The sequence below is a fragment of the Hermetia illucens genome, chromosome 3 (genome assembly GCF_905115235.1).
Source record: "Hermetia illucens chromosome 3, iHerIll2.2.curated.20191125, whole genome shotgun sequence".
Taxonomy (NCBI): domain Eukaryota; kingdom Metazoa; phylum Arthropoda; class Insecta; order Diptera; family Stratiomyidae; genus Hermetia; species Hermetia illucens.
Window position 1 is genome coordinate 42152326 of NC_051851.1, and position 19217 is coordinate 42171542.

The following is a 19217-nucleotide window of genomic DNA, read 5'->3' on the forward strand; positions in this document are numbered from 1 at the left end:
ACCCCAGAATATTGATAAGTATAGGGCCCCATTGCGCAAAATTGGTTTTATCATTAACACGTTCAAACGGAGTACAGTCACCGGGGTGATCTTTAAAATTCCGAGCAAAGTCACCCAGACATCAATGAATACCACAAAAATATAATTGACGGAGTGCAGACTGCTCCCTGGTTTCAATTTTAGATCCCATTATAGCAACCATATCGGCTCCCTGTGATCATTGTCCAGCAGAGTGTGGAGTTCAGATCATCGCACCATCGGTTCTTCATCGATTTCTAGCAAACTTACGAAAGCGTGAACAGAGAATGTATCTAGAGTGCTCCACGCAGGAAGGGCACTTCAGAGGAGCTAACAGCTATTATTTGAACGACATACGATGGCACAGAATATTACGTGGTTCATGGACTATGTCATCATTCCTCAAACATCTTGGCATCGAATATGACACTTATTTGTTCTCTTACCAAGTAATGGACCTTGGCAACATGGTCAAATGACTTTGCATTTGAAGAAGGAAAGGACTAAAAATAAACACCATCGAAATCAAGGTTCTCAGTCTGAAGAGGTGACTCTTTCTTCTTATCTGCAATAACGAACAGTGCATCAAGGGCGTTGAACAATTTGTATATTTAGGTAAGGGTGCTCTGTCGACGCGGCACTAACGATAAATACGCTTTCTTTGATTTGTGCAAAATTTGCAGTTGCAACTATCTCAACACTAACTTTAACCTTAGCCACATTGAGTTCAGGTTATTCTGCATTAATGCCTTCTTTATGGTACTATATGTTGTTATATATTAATGAAAAATTCGTGGGCATACGGCCTACATACCAATGAACGTGTTTATGGTAAGGCAGAAGTATTAGTGATAATGTTTAGTCGTCCATTATTCATAATTAGTAACACAATCAATTATGATGTAATACGGCAAGTTCCATGGTTTTATCTTTAGTGGCCACTTTAATATTAGTATATGCGGCAATTGTCTGGTCAGAAACAATAGACGGGGTGTCCAACAAAAAATTGTTGTGTGCCGCTTAAAGGGGAACATAGGAAGATATAGTATTTGTGGTGCCCGAAATTTAGAACCTTATATTACCCAAGTTGTATCTAAGTAGATGAACTACATCTCAGAAGGAATGGTGGAGAAACTTAACGATTGACCTATGGTTGATGTGCAGACATGATAAACTTAAATATCACTTCAGCATTTCATTTCTGCGCATAGCGATAACAGGAGATATTTACAATCACATCGGAAGTAACAACAGGTTTTCTTGTTAAGCGTATGCGAATGCAGGGGAGGTTCGATGAGGAAGAGATCGATGAGGCTATGGGAAGGACACCCAGAACAGAAAACCAAAAGTCGTTGGTATGTGAAGACTGATTGGCAGTATCTGCGTTCCAGCCACATGACCACGCATCAGTTACTCACGCAAGCTGGTACAGTAACCATCTGTATCGTTTTGTAAGCGAACTTCCCACCCGGACGTGTCAGCGGGACGCCCATGTTCCACCCCGCATGGGCGATACGGCGACCGGTTGAGATGAACATTTCCTACGGGTTTCGGAATCCAACACGCCACTTTGTCACAATCTCGGGTGACCACAGTTTAGTAGAGGTAGCACGCCCTAAACTAAAGGAAACACCTGAGTTAGTCCAGCTAACTCAAAAGATGTGCAAGGGGAACTATTTCAGAAAGCTTGCGGAACTTTCGGCGGCTGTCTACTGATTGATACGTGGGAAGTTCAAAGGGGGGGGACTGACTGGATGAATAGGACCTCCTATGGAGCACAAGGGTAGCGAACAAAAATATGGATGAAGAAAATAAAATACCACTAATATTGAAGGACAAAGAGGATCGCCATTCTGGTTGATTATGGGACTATTGAAGTAGATACTGCAACAAGTGATAAGGAATAGTTAACGAAGTTGCATTGCTTTATGCAAAGTGGTCAAATGCTACGCTCTACACCCAGGTCCGTGAAGACGGATAAAAGAGTAAGTGTTGATAGTGGCAAAGGTTGTACTGGGCCCAGCAAGAAAGAAGCGTTGCATGCCAACAACGTGAGAATTGATAGAATGCTAGCAAAAGTATTCAGGGTGGAAAACAGTCTGAACGAGTTGGGTAATACCCTGAAAACGCTCTACGAATCCGTAGGGCCGAAGCATAATATTCATCGCTATATTAAGGTGGTTATTTAAAACCTTAAAGATACCTGCGAAAATGCCATGGGTGAGTTCGATTCGAGGTACCAATGTACAGTGAATACAGGACAGTTACAAACTCTTACGGTGACTTCATTGCAGGAGGTTGCTATTGCTACCAAAAGGATGGAACGAGCCACTCAAACAAGTCGAAGGTGGAAAGTTGTAGAGGACGTAAAGGAGAGCAGAGAAAGAATGGATGATACTAGTGTACAATTGCCAACACCAAAGAAAAGCCGAGGGTCCAAAAATCCCGTTGTAAAGGGTTTGAACCTCAAGTCGACTCCACAGATTAAATCCCAGAAAATGGGAGCAAATGTCTGGACAACTGTAAAGCCAAGAGAAGCCAAGGTTTTTATTATAAGGGCCACGTTATCTAGGAGGGAACCAAAAGCAAAAAGTAAATGAGATCGCATAAGATCTTTTGAGCCTGTCAGTCCTAGACATTGATGTGGACGTGGCGATTATTAGGGAACTATACAGAGGAAAACATAACGCGGAATGGGCCACCCACAAAAGTGGAAAGTGCGCCATTTGGACAACAGAGCATAGGGAAGTTATTGGAGCGGATTATATTCAACAAGCTGCTCCCAATTGTAGAGGAAGCAAGAGGCCGATTAACGGTGCATGCTATCAATGCAGTAGTCAATCTGGTAGAAGAAGTAGTTGCAGGTATAAGCCTTGCCTTGCCTTAGTAAGGAACTCCAGTCATCGCGGTTTTGGGATGACATCCACCAATTCGATATCCCTAAAAGCTGTCTGGCGTCCTGACCGATGCCATCGCTCCATCTTAGGCAGGGTCTGCCTCATCTTCTTTTTCGACCATAGATATTGCCCTTATGGACTTTCCGGGCTGGATCATCTTCATCCATACGGATTAAGTGACCCGCCCACCGTAATCTATTGAGCCGGATTTTATCCACCACCTGACGGTCATGGTATCGCTCATAAATTTCGTCATTATGTAGGCTACGGAATCGTCCATCCTCATGTAGGGGGCCAAAAAATCTTCGGAGGATTCTTTTCTCGAACGCGGCCAAGAGTCTCCGAGGAATACATAAGGAGAGGCAAGATCATTGTCTTGTACAGTAAGAGCTTTGACCCTATGGTGAGGCTCTGTTGGCTGCCAACAACCGTGCGCCGATTTCATCATCGTAGCGGTTATCGGTTGTGATTTTCGACCCTAGATAGAAGAAATTATCAACGGTCTCAAAGTTGTATTCTCCTATCTTTATTCTTCCTGTTTGACAACTGCGGTTTCATGTTGTTGGTTGCCTGATGCCGGTATGCAATTACAAGAATCGAACTAAAGGCGAGAGCTATTTTCAAAACCTGAGCAAACATGGGAATATTGCGTGAACCCAGCGGAAAAAAGGCCGAACTAAACTTGAAAAATGAAATACAAGTCGAAGACCGGAAGCTCGGTCTTTTAGGCATGAAAGGTTTTGTGTATTTCATCCTTTGCAGCCTATTCACTTCACTGTGATATTGACATTCATAGTCTGAGATTGCAGTAAATTTGCATTTGGTGACTTTGACTTATGATAACTTTGTTAGTAATGAGGAAATTTCTACCAAACTTTGTAGAATCATGCTCTCTCTACATTAACACAAACTTTAATGATCCGAGGATGAACTTAAGTGGGACTTCTAGACAATTTCCAAAAAAACTACTAGCTTCATTTATGTAGGTATTGATATTAAAGGTATGTTGAAGCCTAGATACCATATAGTAGTAGCTTTGATATTTTTCACAAATTTTCCGATTGAATAGTTTTTGGAAACGGGTCTGTGAAGGAAATTATCACTTTACAGTCCTCGCACCCCCCGTCTTGCGTCAAAAACGCAGGCAGCTTTGGAAAGTACTAATCGGGATATTGTACACTCCCCTTTCGCATGTATGGGGACCCTCCTTGACTTCAACGTAGAAGGATGCAACTCACTTTATGCGAAGAGATTAACATTTATCACCTTTCTACCAAATTTTATATGAATAGGAGTAAGTGTTTCTAATAAAATTAGTGTCAGACAGATGGACGGGCAGATAGGCCGAAAACCGATTTAGAGAACCGTTGAAATAAAGGTCAATACCCAAGTGTCGAGAGAGAAGTTCCAAGACATACCACACCGCCAGTCGATGACTATCTTCCATAAGTTTACCACGTGATAATCTGATGTATTCTTTGTTTCATTCAGGTTCACGTCCACGGTCAATTTCGTCAATTTGCCAAGTTTTTGGGATAACTGTCCCCTTTAGGCCAACTCTGGCCACCCAGGAGCCTTTAAGCCATTAGAAGTGTATCCATCAATCACCAACCTAAAGCGGCGATCTGCCGATCGCACTACGTACTATCTGAAATTGTTGCAACAAAAAGTTCCACTTTTTACTAAGAGTTCCTTCAGTAAAGACTTTAAGATAAGATTAAGTTGAAAAAAAAAGTTAAATTTTTAGATTGATTTTCTAGAAATCACCAGTGTATTTCTAGAGTGAAAAAAAAAACTGAATTTATTATTTTAGACAAAATTAATTGAGTATATTTTCAACAGAAATCTGCTACCAATGCAGGGATATATTATATTATAATATGACATATCTACATATGTAAATGGATGCAGTTTGTAATGGAAATTATTTCACATATTGCTGTAAGTAACTTAGAGTTTAGACGTGATTTCAATTAATTAACTTGAATCGTGATGAAAGTTTATTTCATATAGGCAGGTATTAATGTTAGGTTATTGGTGCGTTTGCTGCGACATATACCAAACATACAAGAGTCAATGTTGATCAGGACAACATATCTTGATAAAAGTTTCCATTTTATAAACCTCGACTGTTATAATATCTATAAACAAAAATTTCCCCGCCAAACAAACTTCCAATGGCTCTCTGTTTCTCTCGCCATTCCCATCCCAATCCAATCCTAATACTATTATTAAGTTCTTCAAACTGTTCACCTTCAATGCGCGAACTTGTTGTTGTTGCTTTCACTGTTGCGGCTGCTGTTACCACTCTCTTGGATCACGGTTTTTCAAGATTTGTTTTCAAATAAAACTAAGGAAAAATTGAATGAAATAGCGCTCAACTGGTGGCCGTCTTAGCGCAGTTTTATTTGGTCACTAGAACCGTTTGGATGGCTCGAAAATATCTCCTCCAGTTAAATATTCCCAAATAAAGTATTGTGATTTTTTAAGTACTCTACATTTTTTCGTTGATTTCCATTTAAAGTAATATCTGTTGAAAGTAAAAAATTCAGCAGTTTGGGTTCTTGCAATTTTTCGTAAAGTTTATCTCGTACATGTTAGAAGCGGTTCCAAAGGAAGTAATCCGTCCGTACGAGAAGGGTTTCAAGTGTAGTGTTCGCGTGTTAATGTGATTTCATATTACATCAATTGCTAACATTCACAGCAGTGAGACTACGTTGAAACGACGTTAATGATGAGCTTACTATCATTAATCGTTCTTTTTTGTGGATTAATAAGTGCTTGTGAGTAAAAACCTATTTTTTCCTACTAAGCGAAAATAGTTCATTAATTCCGACAATGAGTATTACACTGACTATTAGTTATTTGATTATAGTGCTATAACTGTTTTATCTTGAGTTTATGCAGGTGGAAATTGGGTTATTCTATTCATTAAAAAACCATGAATATACGAACTATCGGGTTTCTCGCTTAAATCTTTTGTTTGACCAGCATCACCGACAGCCTCTGTGGGATTCGGACATTGTTTCAGTCTCAATGAGACAACTCCGAAACTCTTTTACAATATATTCAAATTAGGTTTTGTTGAACGTCAACTGTTTTGAATAATGTAATTGAATGAATCATTTGCATTGGAAGTTGCCGCAAAATGCCAAGTAACATAACGAATTTGTTTATTTACGAACATTACAGTGAAAGCATTGCAATTTTAACCTTTGGGATAATTTCAAGTCGCTATGATTTGTGGCTGTGAGCGACGTTACTTTGTTTGCTGCATTTTGCAACTGGTTTGACCGTGAGAATGAAGCACTACAAGAATATTTGTTTTGTTAATTTACTATTACCATTGCGTTGTGTGCCATCGAGATGGATGAAGCAATATCAATTCTTTTGAGACGATTGCAGAAAAAATACGCCCACTAATTAAAGGGATAAATTTCTATGTGTTTGCAGTGATTAATGTTTTTGGGTGTTGCAATCTGGTAAATTTATGACTTGAGTGAAGCACTGGGAAAGTATAATACTTTGTGGGCAATGTTGAATTCGAAGATTATTCCCATTGCTGTTTGATAACTGAGTATTGTCCACTTGAATGTTCAATAGAAAACACAGGTGCTATGAGTTATTCCCAAGTTTTGAAACTATGGGTGAAGAGGGTGTTGGGAAATCATTTAATACTAGAATGTTACATCCGTTTTTCGAAACGTATAGACACTCCATAATATATTCTTAACCTGTAAAATTCAGCTCGGAATCATGCTTTCTTCATATGGGAATGTGTCCATAGAAGACTGGCTAGAACCAAATAAGTTAAGAATATAATTTTTTGTATTCCTTAGTATTTATGGTAATTCTTCTTACTCACTTCCAAATATAGTTGCTCAAATCCAATTGTAGTTTGAGTCACCTAATGCTACCTCATTAGTAATTAGTTGACATTACCAACTTTTTTTAAGAAAAATTAAATTTATTGGAAGATTGAACTTAACCATTTTGAAGAATTCATTTAGCCATTATTAAATATGCTAGAACTAGTATTTATGTTAATTTTTTTTTTTTTGGATTTTGCTCACCTCTTTAGGTTTGAAATTAAATGGCTTTAAATGAACGGTTATTTTATGCCACTTAATTGCAGTACAACTCTTTTGGCTTTAAGCTATCATAGAAAGGGCCTAGTTAACTTCTTAATTTTTCAATTTTTTACTTTGTTTTTAAAACCAGACGAATAGTGTTATATATATTTACATTTGCTTTGGAATAGAATGGATATTTAGGAAAGTTTTGAGTGGCTCGGGGATGCAATCGATCCAATGGTACTTAGGCCAACAAACTTTTGCAAATAGCATTTGTTTTGATTTTTCGGGTTATTGTATTATCCCTTTCACTGTGGTCATGCCCCAATTTAATTAAGTGATCCGCTAACTGCACTATAAAGTATTATTTATACATCTAATTTTTTATGATCCTGGAAGGAACTAAACGTAACAATCCGTGAGTTGATTTCTACGAACATTCCAATGGAACTTTTTACTACGATGAGGGATTGCTTATTGCACCCTATTAGAGAAATTATCTGCTGATTTTTTTACGAAATCCTTTAAGTTGTCTGCCCATGTCAATATTTTGAGTTTCAACCTTATGAAGTGCAATATCATTCCACTTCTTTTAATAATTGCTCCTGCTTTTTAGAGAAGCCACATCTTCATTAAATACAGCGTGTTGTTCACTTTCTTCTGCAGTGGTTTGATAGACCAAATTAGCCCATTGTCTCCAGAAGAGTATTCCTCAAGCTTCTCGCTTCAATGACTATTTCGGAACAGACTCAATAATTATCTGCTGTCCGGGTCAGTTGAATCCCAACATCTTTTGCAAAGTGAACTAAAGGGTTCATTTTCGTTAGACTTTATTTTCCAATATACCACTTGGGACTCTACATTTGTTCACCTATTGCACGTGCGCTTCTACTATTATTTTCTCAATTTTATTCATAGAAAGTGGCACGACACAAGTGGTTCAATCCAGAAGGTTTTTCGTAAGAACTATACAATTTAGTGTTGTGCTAAATTTACCATTCTGATCATTGCCTTTCAGGACATAAAACTCTTGATTTAATGCGCTGTTGAAAACGCGATTTACCTTTTGCGGCTCATGGAAATATAAATATTTCTAGGTACCCTTTTAAGGTTCAAAGTATTTCTGTCTGTATGTCACATGCACTTTTCTTAGAAACGACGCTGCCTATTGATTTGAAATTTGGTGGAACACTGACCCTCCACGCATGTACTGAATTACATCGTACTACATTGAACTTAAGAGGGAAGTGCCCCCATACAGGCAGAAGGGGTTGCAAAATATAGCCATGTGGAGTAGCAAATGAAAGGTCTCAAACTTCCCGAAGTGGATTTTGGTTTTTACATCAGGTAGGTGGGGTCTGGAAAGGTGGGATCCCATAATTGAAATCGAAAAATTTAAGAAAATCGTGATATTGCCCCTATATGACATTACCGCGTGGAATTTCGTCCTCTGATTTCTATTCTTGGCTAAGTTTATCCCTAGACAATTCAAATGCTGGATATTTTCGAGGTTATAAATTCCAAGATTGCCTCAACTGTCTTAGGGGTCGGATTTGGGTTACAATGTTTGCTTTTGATCCGTTGACTTCCATTGACTTGACTGACCAATCTAACTTCGCTTGCTATTGAATTTATGTTCAAAGCACCACTGATGCGGCTGGGATACAGCTTTCTTGATATTTTGAAAGTAGGACAACACGATAGTTTCACGCTCTTCATATGCTTCACTTTTCCGTCATGAGTATGGTTCACTTCAAACTATATATGATAGTAACAATTGAATCTTCATTATCCAATTTACTATCTTAGGGTTTCGAAAGCAAATCAATGCGACTTTCAATTTTTCTCCTCGGTTTGGTTGATTCAATTCTGTTGTTCCAACAGTTGTTATTATTTGTTCATTTACCCTTTGGTGAGTTTCTTTAGAGGGAGACTGAAGAGCTGTAACGATTGTAGGTACAATATCTTCAATTGGGATCCTTCTTCGAGAAGGTCACTTGGAAGCACTTGCTTTGTAACGATAAAGCAGTTAAGCTTCGATTAGGTGCAGCCTCGATTCAATTAGATTTAAATGTTCCCTGCTTTGCAGGAGGCATATACCAGGACCGAAGCCACAGCATTAGTTGACTTTTTGATCATAAATTTTGCAAGTCAGTGTTTCCCACCCCAAACAGAACTTTTCCAACTCATAAAAGTCTGTTGGCTGAAGATCTAAGCTGGTTGGATTCTGCTCCCCTCGCTCTTCATACAATAGCCACGGTTTTGGGAGCTTGCGAAATCAGAACGGCTTACCTCCCTTTCTACAGCCATCTTTTTCGACTTCGCGCAAGTCTTCGACAAAGTGTGGTAGGAAGGTCTGATTTCGCAGAATCAAGGTAAGGTACAAAAGTTTCACGTCTTTCGGTCTCCAGCTGAAATTCCCCAAGGCACCATCCTTGGACCGACGCACTACCTCAGCTAACGTGGAGCTGATAGTGCCATTTTAAGTATCCCCTTCGGTTTTCAGGTTGCTTTTGACGCAATTTGCGTTTTTGTAGGAGGGCAGAACTTAAAATGATTTTCTGATAATCTGCAAATCCACCTAGAACGAATGAACAAATGACTTACAAAATGGAAAATTTCCGGAAAATGAAGCATTTTCATGAAACGACTAAAGTCTGATACCTTAATGGAATGAGGAAATATATCGAGTCAGAAGTACTGAAAATGAAGCTGAAAACTTAAAACATTGATTGGTTTGTAAATAAAAACTGTAAGCTTGAACTCGATTACAAACGCCTGCTCTACAAATGACTTAATACCTACAACAACTAATGTGCCATCAGAATTGCACATATGTCATATGTGTCAGATATGGATTTTTGATGGTACAATAAGCCCTGCTGGCATTGAGTTATATGTAAAGCTGCCGATTGTAATCGAGTTCAAGCTTAGAGTTTTTATTTAGAAACCAATGAATATTTTATGTTTGCAACGATCCTGGAATTAGAGTTTAATATTAATTTAAAAAAGTGTTGTTTTTTAAATAGCACTACTGAAATTATGTTTGAATATGAATTCATGATCGCTATTTATTGGGCTTGCTTAAGCAACATTGATCACTTTGCGTTCTACAGTTGAAGTAATGCTTTAATACCAGGCAATAACCTCTTAATGTTGTTTATTTGAAAGTTTACTGGCTTAGTATTCAATTCTTGTATTCTAAACAATTCAAATCATTCATTCTATGCTAAATAGAATCGATTGTTTTAATTCTATGAGACATCTAGTGTTCAATGAACTATATATACCTTAGTTGTTGTAAATTTTACTTACACTGAAAGTGATATATTATGTAAACAATAGATAGACATTCCTTTCCACCTTAACATAAACTCCATGAACCCGGTAACACCTTAAGCAATAACGGATATGAATTTTCTAACTCCAACCCAAATTACAAGACCAAATACTATAATTTAAAACTCGGATAAAAAACTGTACTATTATTTCCACAATTTCAATTTTCCTCTAACAACGCTGATATACTTCTTTTACAAGCACCTTTCCAAAATTATTACCACTCGTTAAAACTGCTTTCATTTTGATTGTTTACTATTAGTATTTACCTATCTGCAAGCACTTCACTGCTTCTTCAGAAGATATTGTAACTGTCTTCAAGATAACATTTTTAATTAGCTATCTATTAAGTTTACATTCATGGTAGAAAGTAGCATCTTCTATTGGCTGCTGCTATTCGATGCGCCTCTCAATCCATGCAAAGATTTGTTGATTTTGTCGTTTGTGGATATATTGTTGAATGTACCGAACTTTCTTTGAAAATGATGTTGCATCTAACATAAAATGACTATGGTATAACAGTACTAAATCATCACATTCAGAGGAAAAATGCTCTCCACGCAAGGTTGTCCTAAATTTTTCACATATACCATTTCTAGCTAATTCAATAGCCTAATTCTTTGAGCTAGTCTATTATAAACTTGAATTTCAGTTCGTTTGTTGGATATTCTTAGTAGGTGACTCTACGTCAATTATTATTATTGGGAACGGAAATCGTTAACTAATATTTGTCAACGAGGTTTCCTAAATAAATTTAGATAAATTGTGGAAGTTGATCGAAAGTATTATATCTACATTTGTTATATAGAAAAACAGACCTTTAAGGTGGTTCCATTTACCACAACAGTAAGTACATAATGGAGAATGGTCCATTGGCTTGTCAACTGCTCCGAATTAAAAACAAATGACGAAGAGGAATATGTCAATATATTTCAAGAATGTTTTCCATTTTCACTTAAAATTCTTCTTAAGTTCTCAGATTAATTTATAAAAGCTTTACAAGGAGCTGTGATTATTGTTATAAATCAAGGAATTTAGTGTCAAATTAAAGACCACACCTAAAAGTTAAAACCATCCCAAATGGCACTATAAATCATTCGATAACCATCCATGGATTGTCTAATAAATTCCTGTGCATAATATTATATGAGGGTAAATGCGCAAATTCCAAAGTATATCAGGATTATAATATCGGCCGTCTACAAAGCCATCCTGTTCACAAATTCTATTGCATAATCAAATATGTAGGACTCTTTATATTTTGCATGATAATCCTGTTTTTATTACATACCAAATCTCAACTTACTGATTCAAAGACATCAAAGTTTTCTACGCCGTTTCCACAGTAGCTGAATAGCCTTTCATCATTAATATCCATTAGGATTATAATATGCTTTTTGTTGTGAACAATATAACAACCCCAGGAGCCAATCCGTCTGGGCGGTTCTATCTAGAAAATCTTTTTCAATCCACTGTTTGCGTCACCGTTAAAATAATCGGAAAATATTTGAGGAGATCATGTTAATTCACGAATATAAATTAATCGATGGTTGCCCAAAATAAAATGGATACAAATGAATAACTAAAGGTTATATCACTGACTTCTGGAATTATCAAACCTATAAAATTCCTCCTTATTTCGCATCTTTTGATAACTTAAAAGGAATACAACACAATAAATAATGTATTTTGCTTTATATCAGTGCTTAACAAAAGCATTGAATTCCAAAAGATAAAAAAAACAAAAATAATGAATGGTTAGTTGCTCGCATAATGAAAGTTTATATAAATATTAGAGGTTGAAAAATATAAATACGATAAAATGTTGTTAATGTGTGGATTAAAAACCGGTCAGGCTACATTGAAAGTGATAAAAACCATATTGCCATTGTTATGAAAATACGGGTAATGAGATACAATAGACAAATAGAAAATTTTTTTACAAGTTTGGTGTCGAGTATTAAGATTGAGTTTCACTGACAAACTTCCTACGTACTTGCATCTCTGACGCAAATTTTTATCGAGAACGATGAAGAGATATTAGTGTGATTTTATTATTTATCTAAAAATTAAATCTTAAATAATATTTTAATCGAAATGAATTATTCAATCAAAAGCATATAAAAAGTGAAATATGAATAAATGTATAATTCTTAGCAGTTTTGTATTTATAGAATATTACTTCATGTGTGTTCATAGAATATACATAAGTAAACATTCCTATTTGAGCCAATAGATCTTATTTACTTTTATAAAGATGATTATCCTAATGAAATAATGAATATATCTTCACTTGGCACATGCATGTATCTCTATATTCTACCCACATATAATAGTTCGGTTCAAGTTTGAATTCAATGCATTCAAGGACTACATCCAATAAAACATAATTGCAATCAAGATGAAATGTCTTACAAATTATGATTTGAATAAAAGATATAATAATATAGTAATAGTTCGTAAGGATTGGGAGCTGGGGAAAAAGTGAGTATACTGTCAATTAACAGAATAGATCCCTTACAAATCTCCCTCTGTTTGAATACTTATCATTTATTGTAATTTAGCACCACCATCAGACCTTATAATATATGATGCGTGACTCTAGTTACCTGAAAGCTTTAATGCCACCAATTTTGAAAATAGTGCAAGAAAATTTGTTTATTATGAAGTACAATCGACCGCTACGTTCTGGGTGCTCAGCCTTAATTTATTCTAGAGTTTGCATTCCGTTCCCGAAAAATTTATTTCAGTAGATATAAGAGCAGATAGTATTTTGAGGCATGGTTGCCAATAGGGGCATCACCATGATTTTCTCAGATTTTTTGCCTGATGTTTTCTGAGAATGGCCTTTGAAGTTAAGTGATCTTTTCATGAACCTGTCAAACCCGCCTTCGTAACAGGTATCAAAACTATCGCTTGATTCGGAAGTACTAACATTGGCCTAGAAAGGAATCACCATCAGATGGTCGCTTACGTTCGCTTGAGTGTTGCGTCCGCCACTTATCGCATGATTGGAAAGCTGTGACTCCCAAATTCAACAGCTGTTGCTGCACAGTGGGAGAGCTATCTTGTTGATGGAACGGCAGATATACCGAATAACTCACCTAGGAATATCCATGATCGGCCACGACCAGAAGGAGCGGAATTGTAGAAGCGGATTGATGAACGGAAGGGGTTGAAAGCTTTATTGACCGCTGCGAGTGACACGGGCGTGACGCGTTCGAAGTAGTGTGTACCGTGACAATTGAGAATCTACGATTGCGCTGGTCAGGGAAGCGGAAGATGCCACAGGTCGCACTCAATTCAGGAATGTTTACCGTATCACGAAAGAGCTTGCATGTAGTCGGAAATTTTTTGATGGTCCTGTGAAGATGGTCGACTTCTCATCCACGATAATGAAAAACTGAAGAGGTGGAAAGAACCCTTCACCCTGGTTGTTAACCGTATCGTATCTGGTGAAATTCCTCCTCTTGTGGATGAAATGGCTAGTCACCGTAACATGCAGATACGGACTGTTTCTCCAAGCAGTGGTACGCCACTTTGATGCCATAAACTCCCAAGACCATGGCTGCTATGGTAAGAGCAAGAAATCCAGCGATCAGAACTTCTGAGCCAGCCCATAGCATTTACGAAGGAAAGCAACTCTTCCACCTTGCAGCTAGATAGGTCTGAGGTTCTCAAAGAGTGGTTTACATATCTTCCGTAGTCTGGCTCTAGTTGGCAGTCACAAAGGAAGTGCTAGAGGGTTTCTCCCTCCTTTCCGCAGCTTCGGCAATGCGAATTGTAAGGTGTACCGAGTCTGGTGGACGCTGGAGAGCATTTGACTTTCTTTTACGCCGTTGTGCTTTTGTACTTTGAAATGCCTAAGGGTAGCAGCAACAGAAGCTTCCAATGTATAGCAGGATAAGCTAATATCTGTGCGCAACTACATGCAGCTCAGGAGAGACTTCCTAAAGGTGGTATTGTAATCATTGAGGGTGACCTGGATGCAAATATGGGCTCTGTTAACGGCTTTTCCGGACGTATGATAGAGGGTATGGGCTCAACAATCATAATAGCAACGATAAGCGGTTGGTACATTTCTATACCTCCACCCCTTCAACATTGTCGTCATCTGCGGCACACTGATCGAGGACGGAGCCTGCTACTAGGTCAGTCGGGATTCGTCTAACCAGGAACGAACTTCAAATTAGATTGAGCATATCGCTATCGAAAATTGATTTAGAAGTTGTGTTTCGAATGTGTATAACATAAGGAAAGCAGAACGTTGCATGAGTAGGCCTATCATGCAAAATAATGAACAGCTGGAGAGGTGGAAGGAGTGCTTTACCACGATGTTGAATTGTATAACATCCGGTGAAATTCCTCGTGCTGTAAATAATGTACCAGCAACATGCAGATACCCATTCCTCTACCAAGTTCGAAGCGAGATTTCTTTAGAGCATACTTCGAGGAACTGGAAAGCGAAAGAGTGGAAGTCTCTGTTTCGCTTTTTAATTTCTCATAGTATGATCTAAAGGAGTCTCACTTCGAACACAAACGTGCAGTGTGATGCAGATGTGTAGTTTTTAAATGGTATGAGTTGATCAAGTTGGACTCTCTTAGAAATTCGTATAATTTTTCCACAAACCCTAAATCTGACTTAGTGCAGCCTCTTTTGGGAGCACCCCTTCCGAGAGAACAATTAACGGAAGTGAGGGGGAAAGAAATTGCGGTTTCTGTAAACCTTTAAATACGAAAGTGTGGCAAGAGGAATTGGAACACTTTGGAAGCGGAGGTAATCAATGCAAATAAAACTTTAGACAAATCAGCTCAAAATCAGTCTCGCTGAAATGTGTGAAGAGGCTGAACCTCTGAGCGTCACATTTGCAAGAAGATGCTTAGGTCGTATCGGAGCAATAAACACCAACTTGCTTACCAGGCTGGAAAGTTCTGTGAGTCTGGTCTTCACTCTTTTATGCCTTCCGTTAGAGAACCCAGGGAGTTGTACTACCACCACTTCTGTGAAGTATATTAGTCAACACACTGCCATTTAAACAGCAAAATCTGCCAATAAACGTCCAACCATTTACCCACTTTGCTTGGCTTTAATTGCAGTAGCTTATCTTCTATGGCTCCGCTGCGCTTCTGTTTCCATTAGTTACTGGTGGATCCGTTTTATCATTGCAACTACCGCCTCCCATGCTGTATTTGATTAAACGGGTATTAAGTTCTGTTCTGCATCTTCGGCTGCACCTTCACACGTAGAACAATCAAGCGATTCATCGCTGCCTGATTCCCGTACAAACGACTTTCCTGATCGGTTAGAATATCCACTGGGATCATCCCCGCATTCACGTATGCTGCCTCATAAGATGTTGTTCGGTAGGCGCAACATGTTCGGAGAGCGCTTAGCTGATATGCAGCTTCAAGCTGTCTGCGAGTTTCTCCGCTATATCAGTTTTCTGTTCCTGCCGCCTTGTAAAGAGCAACAACTCTGTCTTGTGTTCGGCTCCAAGTCCGTCGTCTTCAAGCCAAGACTTGATTGTCCGTATAGTCTCGTTCGCATATATCTCTACTTCGTCCGCCTGTCTGTCTGTCTGACGTTTGTCGTCTGTCACGCGCATTTTTTCTCGGGAACGATTGTAACGATTGACAACAAATTTGTTAGAAAGGTGAGAACTGTGAACGCTCACGCATATAGTGAGTTATATTATTTTACGTCGAATTCAACATGCAAAAGGGGGTGTACATTTTTATTTCACCAAATATAGTCATGTAGGGTATCAAATTAAAGATCTCAGATAGTACTTTTTGAAGCTGGTTTTAATATTGACACTTGTTTGAAAGATGCGGAGTACGGGGGGTCAAAAGGGATCATTTCTTTCGTGGACTCATTCTTAGAAACTACTGCATCAAAGTGGTTACTCTCACATAATATACGTACTAGGTAATAATAGGACAAATCTCCATCCAAAAAGAAATACACAAAACCTTACATACCTGAAACGTCCAGTTTCCGGTTTCCCTACTCATTTCATTTTGTCTTAATGGTTTCAATATAGTAACAAACATTTTATTTATCTGAATAATTCCAAACTGTTTTGCATTTGTAGACATAGACGTCTGGTACTCGAGGTCGGGAATCAATTATTTGTAGGTGCATTTATAATTTCTTACTTGCGCCTTGCAAAAATTCAATAAACAAAGATATTTAAATTAATCTGCAAAGCAAATATAAGATTTCAAAAGTTCGGGGTGGTATTCACTTGAAAATGGCAGTCATGGATTCCTTGTAAACTTTTTACCCACATTCATTAATGGTTTATAATTTTACCACACACTTATTACTGTGGTATTTTCTCTCAACACATTATTCTGATTAATTGATTTATACTTTTCCAACTTTCTGAATGGATAAAATTTCAGTCTCGTGTTTCGAATTCAATAGCAGCGTTATGGTGAAAAATATATCTTAGTTTAATCGATTTTGATTTCTCTCCTCGCTATGAGCTTGAAGTTATGAATACAAGCTTTATAATGGAAATTCAGCAGTTATTGATAAAATATATGTTTGAATGCCCTTCACTTCAATTTACTACAAAACGCAGTTCCGATATGGAAGCAATTAGCAAACTGAATTTTAAAATATCGTTGCAAATGAATGGATCGCTCTGGAGGAGTTGAATGTTGAGAAAATTCGTATACATACACGTGTGTTTATTGAATATTTAAAGATTTTTTTTTGGGGGGAGTAGGTTAGGTGAATGCGTTTACGCACATAGTGTTAGACACCCGCAACAGTACACCACCGGAATACCAACTAAACACCTCCCTGTCATCAGTGAACTAGCTTGGTAGCATTTGACTCATTATTTCGGGCTCGCCCTTCCACTCTCCAGACTTAGGAAACGTCGAGGTCAGGGAATTCCTTTCACCAACGGGAGGCGACAGAAGGAAGCAAATTGTTAGTTCAGGGAACCCCTTGCCATCCCGTCCCTTCATCGGTCGAGCTCAATCTTTTTCCCAATGAGATGAGCCCGTACATAATGCGCAACACGACTCCACCTACTAGCGCTCCTCAGCATCTCTCTGACAATATCGCCTGAAGAGAGCTCCCCCGTGCCTGCATAAAGCTTCTAACGAAAGCCTTTCACAAGAGAAAATTTTGTACAGGTAAAGCTGAAAACTTCCATGCTCACTCTAAAGTTGTGTAAATAACTAATCAGCCTCACCGTGTGTTCGGTTCAGCAACGAGTCTGAATTATCGATGGACTGCGCAGTCGGTGCCACTCGGTATGTGTGCGCGGACGTTCATCATGGGCAACAACCTGTCGCAAATCCTCGACCTTGCTGTAGATAGCATTACGTTCCTTAGCAAGAAGGGCAACAGGTATGACTCCCACGATCACAATCATGGTCGATTCTGAGACAGTTCGGTACGCAGACGCCATTCGCGAAGCTCCCCGTAGTTGCACTTTGGCAAGACACTTACGGTAAACCTCCTAGTCAATGGCTTCAGCCCATGCCTCCGTACCGTAAAGCAGAACGAACTGCGTTGTTTCCATAAGAAGGGATCTTCCGGAAGATATAGGGCCCCCAATGTTCACCATTAGTCGACTTTATGCCGAGACTTCAGCTGCAGTCCTGCCCGTTGCTGCTTTGATTTGATCGAAGAAGCTCAGCTTCGAGTCGAAGATTAAATCAAGGCATTTAACAGCTTGTTTTGACTCTATAATCAACTTATCAATCGATATGGGACGCAGGGTCCGGATTCTCTTTCTGGTCAAGATGACTCTTCGGTTTTTCAGTGCAAACCTCAAACCATGAGTAGTCATCCGCTTACTCGTCGCATTAATGTGCCAATTCTGCTTCGCGGTTGTTCAGCAGCGCATCTGGCAATAAAAGCCGGAATGTCGTCTACATAACCGACCAGGCGCGACTTTCATATGAAGCGCTCCAGAGGTCCGGTCCTATGATGGATCTCTGTGCTACTCCCGACGTGATCTCCATCCTCCTCTGGCCTTCTATTGTCTCATAGAACAATGAACGGTCTTTCAGATAATCCCTGAATATCTGCAGAGGTACCTCGGCACGTGTAATGAGTTTTCTAATATGCCTAGCATATACGTCCATCTTACGGAATTGAAGGCATTTCTCACATCAAGCATTATGAGGAGCACTATTCGTCGAAATCAATGGCTGTGTGTTTCGGCTCGATGAATCGCATTTACGACCTCGATAACAGCATCCACCGTGGTACTCCCTGGCCTGAACCCGAACTTCCTTGGGGATAGGTCCCTAACAGCGCGGCTTCCTTCAGGGTCATGTCCTCCAACAATATGCTGGGCGACTGCAGAATTGATGTTTTATTAACTCCGCTTCTTTTAAATGTTCGTTGACCCGAGTGTTGACTAACCGTTTGATTTGCCCTTCAAGAGCAATCTTCACAAGACATCTTGTAGATGCCACTTTTTCCTCTTCCTTCTTCGGGTCTTTTTCCTTGTTAAATGCGTGTCAATTCTGCTTAATCATACTGCATCGATGCCTTCTTTGGCCAAGATTTGTCGCAAAGCTGGAAACATTTCCGTGGAGTAAGTAATACTGGTTAGTTGTGTGTCCATCTTCATCCTCTCCAAAAAATCAGAAAAAAATCAAGGGGATGTCACTGTATGGTGGCTAGGCTTCGAAATACCCTCTATATCGATACCTTTTCAAATAAAGTTAATGCTAGTACATTATTACAATTTTTTAGTATTTGACAGGAAAAGTCCCCTTAAGTTCATCCTAGAATCACAAAATTGCAGCAATATAGGTGGCATCATAGAGCCTGATTCTACCAAATTTGGTGAAAATCGCACTATTACTAACGCACTAACTAACTAACATTCAAGACTTTGAATGTCAATAT

General features: G+C 38.6%; 1 protein-coding gene across 2 annotated transcripts in view; it reads left to right on the forward strand.

The window, feature by feature from the left end:
• The first annotated feature begins 5267 nt into the window (after positions 1–5267).
• LOC119651111 (protein Skeletor, isoforms B/C) overlaps positions 5268–19217 on the forward strand; it is an 83751-nt gene continuing 69801 nt past the window's right edge. For both annotated transcript variants that reach the window (XM_038054477.1, XM_038054478.1), the window contains exon 1: positions 5268–5698. In XM_038054477.1, the coding sequence (XP_037910405.1) occupies positions 5647–5698 (52 nt within the window). In that variant the 5' untranslated portion in view covers positions 5268–5646. The remainder of the gene's footprint in view (positions 5699–19217) is intronic.